This window comes from Lagopus leucura, unplaced genomic scaffold, assembly GCF_019238085.1.
Source record: "Lagopus leucura isolate 7727_CA_CO unplaced genomic scaffold, USGS_WTPT01 Super-Scaffold_100004, whole genome shotgun sequence".
Classification (NCBI taxonomy): domain Eukaryota; kingdom Metazoa; phylum Chordata; class Aves; order Galliformes; family Phasianidae; genus Lagopus; species Lagopus leucura.
Window position 1 is genome coordinate 45,121,975 of NW_024962264.1, and position 12,336 is coordinate 45,134,310.

General features: G+C 44.0%; 1 protein-coding gene across 3 annotated transcripts in view; it reads left to right on the plus strand.

The window, feature by feature from the left end:
• Positions 1 to 12,336, plus strand: part of LNX1 (ligand of numb-protein X 1) — a 103,814-nt gene that overhangs the window by 39,190 nt on the left and 52,288 nt on the right. For all 3 annotated transcript variants that reach the window (XM_042870432.1, XM_042870431.1, XM_042870433.1), the window contains one exon: positions 1,836 to 2,310. In XM_042870432.1, coding sequence (XP_042726366.1) covers positions 1,946 to 2,310 — 365 coding nt within the window. In that variant the 5' untranslated portion in view covers positions 1,836 to 1,945. The remainder of the gene's footprint in view (positions 1 to 1,835; positions 2,311 to 12,336) is intronic.

Here is a 12,336-nt window from a genome sequence, read left to right on the forward strand (position 1 = left end):
GATCAATGCAAAGACTGGTGTGCTCAGCTTGTGTCTGCTTTCAGAGATTCCTTGAACTATCACTATAAAGTGCTCCATTCAGCACTTGTACAAGTTACATTCTATGGGAAAAGTATCTTTGAATGACCCTAGCAAGACTGGAATGAAAATAATAGTGCTGTATTGTTCAAGCTACCGTGATGTTCTTGTGATTTATTTGTTACTTTTTATTCATATTCCTGTTGGTGTGGATGTGCTGCAAGTTTTTCAGGATTTTTTTTTCTTTTTTTTTGTGACTGCTTTGCTACTTCCAGAGTATTTCAGTGTCTTCTTTCTTAATTAGGGTTGTCAGTATGCTAGAATGATATCTTCTGTCTTTTTCTTGGTTCATTTTGCTGTATTCACTTCAATAGAGCCAACTAATACTGATTTAATTCCTAGTTTAAGACAGCAGTTCTTTTTCCTGCACAATTCTTCTCAAAGACACGTACACAAAACTCTGATAAATATTTTTACAAAGGGGAACATTTGCTGCTGTACAGAGTATTTTAAATATTCTATTAAAAAATTCATATAGGGGATCATTTTAATCCAAGTGAATTCACTGCTAATCAGGAGGCAGAGTGTGTGCAGAACTTAGTCTTGCAAGCAAAAAATGTTATTATACACTTAGCATAATAGCTGCATAAGAATAGGATCCAACAAAGCATTGAAGTGAATGTTTGACATTCAAGCATCTGGATAGAGTTAGTAGGGCTATAATTTTACCTTTATGTCAGAAAACGCCCGCCATGTTGAAACCTAATTTCTCAGGTTTAGAGCCTAAGAGCTTTACATAAAAATAGGGATTGTTTTTATTTTAAATGAAAATGTGCTCTGTCATACTCAGATTTCTTTTATATATTCTTCTCCTCATTTGCCCTCAAACGTGGGTGTCTGAAGCTGACGAGTTGTCTCAGCAAATTAAGTCAAGCTGGAAGAAGGAGCACAGTGCTATGGCAGAGCAGCAAATAAGATTTATATTTTCAAGCAGGAGTAGTAATTAGGCCATTGCATATTTTATATCTTCATGTTTATTTTCAAAGAGATGGATCAAAATAAGCATAGATGTAATGAGACGTAAATACTCCAACAAGCAGTCAGGGTTTATCAAGTAAAAGCTACAAATTACTGTTCAGTTCTGCTGCCACCCACAGCGCTTACATCCCTGAAATACCAGCAGGCAGGTGCTTTGGTCAGAGTTATAACTTGATTTGGAATTATAACACTAATTATTAAGGGAATAGATTTCATTTTTGTTCACTGGTTTTGAAAATCAGACAGATGAACCACTGCTATGGCAGAGGATGATTTGGAGGTCCCAGGCTTTGAACTCCAGGCAGCCCTCCCTGTAGCTGTGCGCATGGTGTGGGCTCAACTCGCTGCCTTTCCTTCCAGCACCAGTGTCTCGGGCAGTGACCATTCTCCTTACCTGTGTCTCTGCACATGTACTGCAAGATTGGCCTATGCATGGTGCTGCTTTTCCAAAAGAAGTAATGTGATCACTGTTAAAAATGTCGGATGACTCAAGATGTAGTTGTATGCTAACCTGAGGTGTTTGACCGTTAAATTTCTGTAGTATTCCCTCTATTTTGATATATTTCTTTACAGTGAGAATAATTGTGTCAGCTGAGCTAAACTTAGGAGCAAAAAAGTTGCTGGAGTTCGCAATCTGATTTTTCTTTGTTTTATCCTGCCATCACAAAGTTGCAATCCTTCCCTAAAAACTGCTGGAGTACTTTATATCCAGGTACACACCATACATAAATTCAGAGAAAGCAATACAGATGATAATTTTTCTGCTTCCTTCCCCACAGATCTGATGGCACATAAGCCTTGCTGCTCTCTCAAATAGAAACCAAGTTGGGTGCTTTCATCTGCCCTCTTTTGAATTGTATTGATTCCAATTACAAGCCAGAAAGCAAAAATGGAGGAGAACTCCTCACCACTCTGTGTCACCTGTGGCCAGGCACATTTACCGGAGGAAAACCACTTGTACAGCTACACTGAGGAAGTAGATGATGATCTGATCTGCCACATTTGCCTGCAACCTTTGCTTCAGCCGTTAGACACGCTCTGTGGTCACACCTTCTGCGCTGCCTGCCTTACAAACTTCCTCTTGGAAAAAGATTTCTGCCCCATGGACCGCAAGCTGGTGGCTCTCCAGAACTGCAGGAAGTCCAGCATACTGGTGAATAACCTCCTGGACAAGCTAATGGTTAGCTGTCCTTTCACAGAACACTGCTCAGAGGTTGTGCAACGCGGTCACCTTGAACAGCATTTCCAAACCCAGTAAGTTTTTCTTGAGGTGGTGGGTTTTTTCATTGTGCTGCCTTTTCCTTAAGGAGATGGAGAAGTATCAGCAATTAACACTGATTTAAATAGACTGTTAATATAAAGGATGGTTTATCAACTTCAGTCCCCAGGAGCACCTATGCTATCGTGAGGTTAGAACTGAGTTGGTATTTGATGATGTCTCATGGGCTTTTTTAGAATGAGATCTACCTAAGGTGCTTCATGCTATCATTAGCAGTTCTGGGCAGGTACCTTGTGGTAAGCTGCATAATGGAAGCATGTATTTAGTCATCCAGAGAGATCTGTGAGTTTTGGGAAGCTGAACTATCATAAATATTTCAGTCATACTATGGCTTTTGTAATTGCCCTTTCTTCAATCCATTTTTGAATTGCAAATGACCTACATGTGAAGTAGAGCAGAAAACGTTCCCAGTTTGGTGCTGGCCTTTGGAGCTGAGGGCTCTTTCCTTCCAGGTGTACACTGGTTCCTTGATGGCACACAGGGGCTCACAGAGAGCAGCCCAGCCTCCATGGCCTTGGTCATAGCCACTGTGGCTGGGATCACCTCACCCAGGGAAAACATCCCCAGGGAGCAGTTAGTTCCTTTGCAGGGGGGAACTGATGGTGAGTGGCCCTCAGCACTACTACTGCCCAGGAGTGTTCAGATTTCTTCCTCTGCAAATGCAGGCAGAAGGCCTCTGTTGGCCAGCATGCTCCTGGGTGGGCATGGTAGTACTGATGGTCAGAGCATCTCTTTCCCAATCTGATCTGCACTGCAGGTCATTGGTGCCAGCAGTATCGCAGAATGCATGAGGAGAGAGCTGGAGCAGTGTGCTAGAGAACCCCATAGCTGGCAGAGGCTCTGTGACCTGACATTCAAATACAAACCCATTCCTTAAGGCACTTGGATTCCTAAGAGGAATTTATTCAAGGTACTTATTGTGGAACTGGCTGATGGTGCAAGGGGTGCTGCCAGCCATGCTCCACAAGGTGAGCTTTTGCTGCTAGAGAGAGAAATTAGCAGGATTATCTGCTGTTTTCTGCCTCCGGTTAGTAATTCTCTGACATACCAAAAATATAGATTTCAGCAGTGATGCAGGTAAAGGGACTGGCAGTCTGCTGTGAGCTGCTGTCATAGAGATTATGTTGCTCTACAGATTGTAACAATAAAATCTTCAGCCTCTAGTGCAAATAGCCTTTCCTTTTGCTATATACAAGAGCTGCTCTGAAAGTAATGCCTCCTATTTTGTTATGTTGGCCTATTATGTCAGAGGCAGATGCTGGCGGTGTGGCAATAGAAGCTGAACCTTCCCACCAATGCTCTGTTGATTTCGTTGCCATGTGAAAGATGGCAGCAGAGGGGCAGTCTGAGAAAGTGGCATCTGGTATGGAAATGCGTATGGAGAAAATGTGTGTCACTGAATTCCTCCATGAGGGAAAAATTGCACCCATGGACATTCATCAACACTTGCTGAATGTTACAGAGACCAAACAGTGCACGTGAGCACTGTGAGTAGGTGGGTGGTATGTTTCAGCAATGGTACTTGTCATAGCAGCTATGAAGCAACAAATCACCTCCACTGGTGCAGATTTTTACCAGAGTGATACACAGGCTTCATTTCGTCGTGGGTGAAAATTCACAGCTAATGGTGGTGACTATGTTGAGAAATAGTGTTTCGTAGCTGACAATTTCCTCTATCAAATTATATTATTGTGCTCTTTGTCTTTGTAGTTCCTCACTTGTCCGCAGCCTTTCTGCAGCTCCTCCCCCACACCAGGCTCTCCCAGCCAAGTCTCAGCTTTGAAAGCCCATGGAGGAGCAGGAGAGGAAGAACTGTGCTCTCCCTGTCTTCCACATCCTAGTGCACATCCCAGTGCAGTACAAGGTCATGCTATGCAAGCTGTGTGGCTTCTTTGCTGCCACTAATGGCTGTATTTTCCATTTGCAGTATGATTTGTTTCCTTAACAGGATAGTTAAGTTTCCTTAAGGTCAGAGGGCAGAGGTATTTAAAAGATAAAGAGTACCTTTGCTGTTGGGTGTTTCTCTAAAACCCATGGGTTTTTACAGTGTAAGTCAATTGAAGCTTTCCCAGGGCGTGCCCTCACAGGCTTTCCCACCCATGAGAAGAATTAAGAGGAAACTGTGTGACCCATAAAGGAGACTTTTGAAACATTGTTTGCAGAGCTTATGCAGAACATTTATTGTTTTCCACATAAAGCATTTGTTAATAATCACCAAAAGCATTTCATGACTCTGCAGAGATGCAGAACTTGCCCTTGCAACCCCGCTCCCAAGTCTTTGTGGTGCTGGAGAGAAGGGCACTGTGCTCTTCAGCCACAGCTCCAGCATGCCCAGAAAAATAGATGCTGTTCTCTTTAACATTGATGAATCAGTAGAAAAGGTATCTGATTTTGTTGATTATGACAATAATAGTAATGATAACAATAATAATTATAATACTCATGCAAGTGAACAGAATGGCTCAGATGCTGGGGAAAAAATCTTGACTAAATATGCTCTGTGCTCCCAGGGAATAAATCAGACTCTATGAGAGTCACCAGGGCAGTCGTCAGCCCTTGTATTTCTTGCACGAATTGGTCTCGGACCAATCCGTGCTTGTCCTGCTCGGAGATGGGGTCAGTGGTGGGACAAGGTGAGTTTGTTGTGTTTTATGCTTTATAATTGAAGAGAGAACTTGAATTTTTTAAAACACCAGTTACCACAGAGTATACAGTTAAAAACAACCTTATTTAAAATGTTTGCTCTTTCATCTCTTGGAAAAAAACAAACAAAAAAAAAAAAAAAAAAAAAAAAAAGAGAGAGAAAGAGAAGAGAGATGTCCTTGATTTACTACATGATTTATGTTTGCACAGAGACATCCAACTGGATTTTGGGAATTCAGACAGCGATGCAGACAGGCAGCAGTTGGCTGTGATCCTTTGCAGTGTTTTACTTTAAAAAGGTGTGGTCTTCTGCTATCGTCTGCTTCTCAACTCCACGGGGGGCACGTTCCCCCCTTGTCAGATGGCTACACCCTTCCGTGATGCAGCTCACTCGTAACCCATCTGCTGTTGGGCAGTGATGTAAACCTACCAGCTGCCTGCGAAGAACCACTCTGAATCGTGCAGGAGGCAGGTCTCTTCCCTGAGCATCGCTCTGCTCTGCAGCATAAGTCACTGTCTCGCCAAGCACGCTGTGCTGTCCCTAAACCCTCACAACTCCCCGTCTGAGAGTCAGATCGAATAATCCTCTTACAGGTCAATGATTTTGCAGTGTAGCCTCGTTTATGGGATTTAAGCTCAATTCGTAATGTGCTACCGTTGCGTTGAAATGGGAAGGCTGGCTTAGAAGGGGCTTGGCCAGCACGAAGCTTTGCGTTGCGTGTCCCACCCGCACAGAGCAAGCGGGAAGGAGGAAACCTGGCAGTGGTGCCATCAGCGCTGGGAATGAAGGCTCTCCTGCTGCTGGTCCTCCCCTGGTTAAGTCCTGCAAACTACATAGACAATGTGGGCAACCTGCACCTCCTGTACTCCGAGCTGTGAGTACACGCGGTCCTCGTGTTCTGTCTGTCTGTCTCACCATAGTGGTGGGGAGGTTCTGGACATGAGCGTTATGGGGTCTGTCTGTCTGTCTGTGCCTGCGTGTTTGCATGGAGAAAATGAGCCAACATCTTGCCAGTAGCCTGAAACAAGGCTGCAAACCAGCTGCTTTGCATCGCACAGGCTAATAATAGCAATACGTCCCCACTGCTTTCTGCTCTCTGAGCATGGAAGCAGCCAGGGCGTACAGAGGCTTTTTCCTTATCGACTTGCTCTGCTGTGCCAGCTTTTCCAGTGGTTGTTGGGTTTGTTTTGGCTGTTTTTCCATTTCTAAATTTCAGTCTCTTCTGTACATGCAATGAATAGCTTTGCATGGGAACTGGGCACAGAGGAGGACATCGTGATGGGCACCCTGGTAGAGCACTCGCCATGTGTACAGGCATAATGCTCTGTGTGTAAATCTGCATGCCTGGAGCAAAATGCTAAGAAGCCTTTCACCAGAAATAATTCACTTGAGACAGGAAAGAAATTTCCAGTATTTGTTTTTTTGCCCACAGCAGAATGTTATTTTCTATAGAATGCAAATTTAAATGCTGTAATCCATGCATATATCTTCATGCCTTTAAAAAAAGGAATCCCAGGCAACCCCATAGCTAATCTCTTCAACCTATAAGGCAAATATTATGTGGTGTCATCTGTAAATGATGCTAGTTTAATCTGTGCTTGAATGTTTTTTCATTACTTAACAGGGCCTTTAAGAGTAGAAATAAATGTGTCAGTATGCTGATGTTTCATTTGTGATTTAACAAATTATATATTCTAGAGATAACGAATGAAATGGCTAATTCTGCTCAAAAATCAGAAATGCCTATATTGTGCCTGCAGTGGGAATGTTTTATTAACAGTTGTAATTAGTACCAACGAGACAAATTTCCAAATATTTCTGTCTCTGCTGTTACACAAAAATAGCAATGCTATTCTGAAGCAGAAAGTCCCCATTTGAAATGCTTGTCTCATATGCACTACACCTATTAATAATTTAGTCACTCTTTGTACAACTGCTCAGGATTTCTGTATGCCATGCATGCTTTCAAATGTTTAACAGACCTGGTTTTGAGGGTTGCAGCTATGCCCTAATCTCAATTAATTGGCGTTTTGTTATAAATGTTAATTAAAAAAATAAAAGAAACTAGTGAAGCCAAGCGGTCTACAGGGGCAATCAAGCTCAAAACAGAGCAGATGAACACTCATAATGGAAAAAATGGCATCTGGGATGCCTAGTTTCCAGGAAAACAAACTGATGAGATTAATCAGAGCACAGGCGCTCACAGCCTCCTTGCTTTTCTTGGGGAATTCAGGTTCACTGCCTCTCCCAGGACAAAGGGCTGTGATGAACGGTAGCTGTTCAGCATTTGTTTATGTAGCCTTCTAACCCATAGTAACACTGAGCTCATGGATGAAGGCAGTTTGTCTTAGTGGAGCAGGTGTGAGCTTGGACACATGCATCTAGGGGTATCAGCAATGAGAGGTGGCACATCCCCTGAGCAGTACCCAGCCTTGGATGTGCCCCATGCCCAGGACTATGCTTGCTGCAATGTTACTGGGGCTGACGTAGCCCAAAAGGATGTCAGGCAGTTTGAGCTCCTTTTGGTAATTCCCCCTCTTCCACGTGGACCCAGTGTCTGGATGCTGCTCAAGACACTCATGTACTGGTCTGTGGGGCAAGCACAAAGTCTTCTTGAATAGCAGTGGTTGAAACAGAAAGAGAAACAAAGCTTCCAGTCCCATTTAATCAGTATATATATATATATATATTACGATCTAAAGGGTGTTGCTTTGGATGATTAGGCACTTGCGTGCAGGATGCATTCCATGCAGTTTTATGAGTGAGACAGTGTGGGCACTGGTGCCCTGGACAGCCTGGTGCTTGGGGGACACATCTTTGCTGTCCCATTCCTTTTGATATGCCCTGAATCCCATGGGGACAGTTCTGTAAATCCTTCCCCAAAGGCAGCCAAAAGCCCTAACCATGTATGTGTAGCCTATCTAACAACTTTCCCCATGTCTTGAAACCAGACCATAGTAAGCAGAAAGCCTTTTTTTCATTATCCCACTCTTTGGTTTCTGTCCAGTACAAATACTGGCCTTGGTCAGAACTCATTACTTGGCTGGCTAGCAGCCATTGGAGATACCAGCCAAGGGAGATGGCAGCAGGACTGTGAGAAGAGATGGGGAAGGTGAGGACATGACTATCTTCACCAGCGTGCGAGAGGCAGAGTAAAATTGCTAGGATTTGTACTACCCTCCCATTCATACAGCTATCTTCTACCTAGTTCTAACAAAGGCTAGGTTATTTGTGCTCTGCTACTGGGGTTTACTTTGGTTTGAGGGCATTTTTCTTTCCAAAGTGCAGAATGAGTAGTTTGGGGGATAGGAACTACAATATAGCCCAAAGTCTGTTTGGAAAAGAAGACTTTGGAATATGTTCAAGAAATAGAAGGCAATTTGAGGAGAATTGAATAGGAGAAATGAAGCTGGGAAAAAGCTGTGTCAGACCTTTGCTGTTTTCTACACCAGTGAGGAGAGGAGAGTTCATGTGTCGCAGTGGTACTTCGTATGACATTGTGGAGTGCTGCAAATTTTAGCTTTCTCTGTAACAGGTATGCTTATTCCCTGACACTCTTGCCAGCACTAAAATCCCTTCCCTGGCCACTGCCTGTTGTATCTCCCTTGTGCCTATCATATATTCCAGCACAGATGATGTTCTGGTTCTTCTTGCTCTTTGCCAAGTTGTTATCAGCAGTCTTGGGCTAGCCAGGGTGCTTCTGCCTAGGGAAGCCCAAGGCAACATCTGGTGGAAGGTCAGGAGAAACCTGTTCATTTTCCTCTCCCACTGAAGCTGGGATGGAATGCAGCCACACCAGCCCAATAGCTCTTGGCATCCTAAGGATCTGCGGGGTCCTCCAGATCCACTGTACTGCTCAGGGTCGACACTTCTCCTTTACGTCTCTGTAAAGAAACCTCAGGAGACAACTGGTCTTCTTTCTTATCTAAAATATATTTAGAAAGCAAATACTTGCCCAGCAATTCTTTGGAATTGTGATGTGTTACTCCTTCAGTTTAAAAGCAGTGTATGAGGATGAAGAGGCAGCTGCAGGAGGTTCTTCTGCAAGTGGGGACCTGGTAGCACTGCTCATATCAAGAAACACCATCCTTTTTACCCTCGTGACTTTAAAGCAGGACCTGTGCTGAAGGTATTCCTCAATAGAAGGATTTTCTAAACTTTGACCTCAACTGCTCACTTAGAAATAAAATGGAGGGAGAGCAGGATGCAGGTAGTGAGTAACCTCACCTTCTCCCTGAGGTCACACAGGGAGTGTGTTGCTGTGCCCAGCCTAATCCCTTCAGGCACGTGGCCCCACTGACTGAGGTCTGCTGGGCAGCATGCATGCTCAGCACTGCTCCTGTACCAGGGAGCCCTGGCAGCTGCGCTGGCCTTCCTCCAGGGATTAAACAGCCCCAGCTTGATGCAGGCAAGTTAATCCACCAACTGAGTGCACCCCGCTAATTTAAATCAAGGCTTCTATTTTAAATCTATTGTTTGTTAGAGCAAAGGGCACACCTGAACTGCTAGTCCTGCAAGCAAAAAAAAGTTCCTGCTTTGTGTCTTGCTACTCTGTGGTTTTACATGCAGCAGCCAAAGGAGTCCCACCAAATTAATGCGATAGAGTTTCCAATATAACTTTTATATGATAACGGCTCTCTTAGATTTCAAAACAGCACTTCGGCCAGAATAGCCAGTAAAACTGAGTTTTTCTGTTTGTTCAATTTAAGAAGGAGAGACACAAGCACCAGCTGTTTTCCAGTGTCCTTGGGCATGTTTGGCTTTTGGTAAGCACAATTTAGCTCAAGCTATTAGATGAAGGAGGAATTTTGTACAGAAACACAAGAGTGGAAAATCGTAGTATCTTTCAGAGGGTTGTTTTCAATTCAGATAATCCCCTCAAGGATCCTCAGGTTTGATGTCAGAGCAAGCCTTCATTTACAGAAATGGGCAGAGCAGCGTTTCAGGGCTGACCTTAGAAAATCCTCCTGCACATGGCAGCTCCGCAAAGTTTGATGAGAAGTGGGTCTGGCTTCAAGCCTGTGCCTGGGAAGTGAAGGAGAGCAGGGCAATTTGGCTGGCTGGGCAGTGTGTGACGTGCAAGGTATTTGGGGCAAAATTGGAAAGCCTGGAGCATTTGTGTGTTAGTCCACTGCAGAAGTCACGTGCTGACCTCCTTACTTGATGCAAAACTGTGTGTATAGAAATCTGTGTCAGAGTTAAGCTGTGAGGTTAATTAAAACTGAAAATGTTGGTATGGAAGTCTTAAAGTGAGAGGAAAGATCCTTGAATGAAAATATAAATGAAATGTCTGGAATATATGCGTTAAACAGGCAGAACAAAGCACATGTGGATGAAATGTGATGAATCCTTTCCAGTGTAGTAGAAGTCTGGGTGCCTCTGAGGAAAAGCAGAACTAAGATGAATTAAAGCAGAAAGACATGCATTTATGGAGGTCTGCCTGTCACCTTCCTTTCAGTGCTGCAGCCTCACAGAGGGAGCTGGATGGAGACATGGCAAACTTGGATATCTTGGCCAGCCCCCTCAGTTTCCACCTCTGATAGGGTCTTTGGGAGGGCTCTTAACCTTGATGTTAGCATTCATTGATACATTTAACTCCCCTCGATCGCCAGCACGTAGCGCACTGCAGGTGAGCTGCAGGCATCCAGCACTCTCAGCCTCCCTTTCCACTTCTCCTCTGGCTCTCTGCAAGGATAGCAGATCCACCCATTGTACTGATGAGCTTCGAAGTGATAAGCAGTGGAAAAGATTTAGGGAGCAAGTTGCAAACTATCATGCATTTTGACTGTGACTATAATTGCCAGACAGACAGAGGAGTTAACATGGAGAATTTCAACTGGAAGAACAAATGGTCATGTGTACGGCTCTTGAAATTGAAGAGTAAAACTTGAAATTTCAATATAGATGTAGAGTGAGAGCCCCCAAACAGGAGCCCATGTAGATGGCCTACAAACATGCTGTGTTGTGCTTAAAAATGTGGAAGGAGCTGTGTCCAGATTCGTGGTGTTGAGGTACCAGTACGAACTACATGAGCTACATCAGGTGCTGCATCCTTCAGAGCTTGATAGAAACTGAACTGCTGGCCTAGGGGATGCACTGACAATGACCACATGAGTTTAGCCTTTGACTGAGGTCTGACTGCCCTCTGTGAAACATTCAGCAAAGTGGGGTCTGGGTCTCTCCCCCACCTCTTCCCCATCTCACCTTTCTCCCTTTCCCCACATGTTTTACATCCTGAGTCACACAGGGCTGCCCATCCATGGCACGAGTAATACTTATGGTTGGCAGTGTATTCCCAATGCTGGAATCCTAGGTGCAAGGAACAAATTTGTCGGAGACAGCTCCAGGGAACAAAACTTCTTTGAGAGCTTTAATAATTTTGTTGACTCTGCCTGGGAATTTTATGTATAATGAAAGTTGGTGTTCCAGCTACACTTTGAAACAGATCCTGTTTTATTCCTTATGCACAGTTGTGAAGCCTGCTTTTACTCTATTCACAGCTACCTATACACATGAGATCAGAGCTGCTGGCATGTTTTCTCGTGAGCTGGAGCCTTCTCACAACTTTGGGAATGCCTGATGCTGTCCAGTCTCAACTCCTAACAAATGCGTTCCATAGCCAAAAATAAAACCCATGCCAGTCAATACAGTGAAACCACACCAAGCTGAAAAGGCAGTACACTAAATATGGTTGGCAGAAAGGTTTCTTTTTGTGGGTGAGTTATGCCTCAATTATGTCTGAATCTTGTGTAGGCTGCTTAAAAAAGGTGTGCTTATGCTTTTTCCCTTTGTAATGAAAGAACAAATGGGGCAATCCTTCTCTCCGTCAGAAGCTGGCTCACAATAGGCATCCCACTTTGGGATGGGGGCCAGACCAGGAAGAGGAGTGGGGTGGAGGGAGATGCAAGAGGTTTGTGGTTGCACACAAGCAGCAGATACTCATTTCTTGTCTGTTATTAAGCTACTCTGGCCGTATGCTGCAAGTTTGGCCGACCTCCGTATCTCTCTGACAATTAACCTAGTTTAGCACTGGCACTGGCAGCATGACAAGGATATTTTTCCTTAAGCTATTTCTCTGACAAATCTGGCAGAACTGGGCTGCCCTGTAACATGAGGATAAATTCTGCTTTTGCAGAGCTCGTGTCCCCTGACTACTTGTTCTGAGAACAGCTACAGCACAGTAGGGAAGCAGATTTGGAGGTTTAAGAGTCATCTTGATTGTTTTTTTGTTTTTTTTTTTTAATGCTCTTGACAGTTGGGTGGAATCTGCCTTCAAGGTTTCTGACTAGAGAGAAGCACTTTGGGACGTTGTCTATGAGCAGAGCCATTGTTCAGGAGTTATAACTGATGATTACAT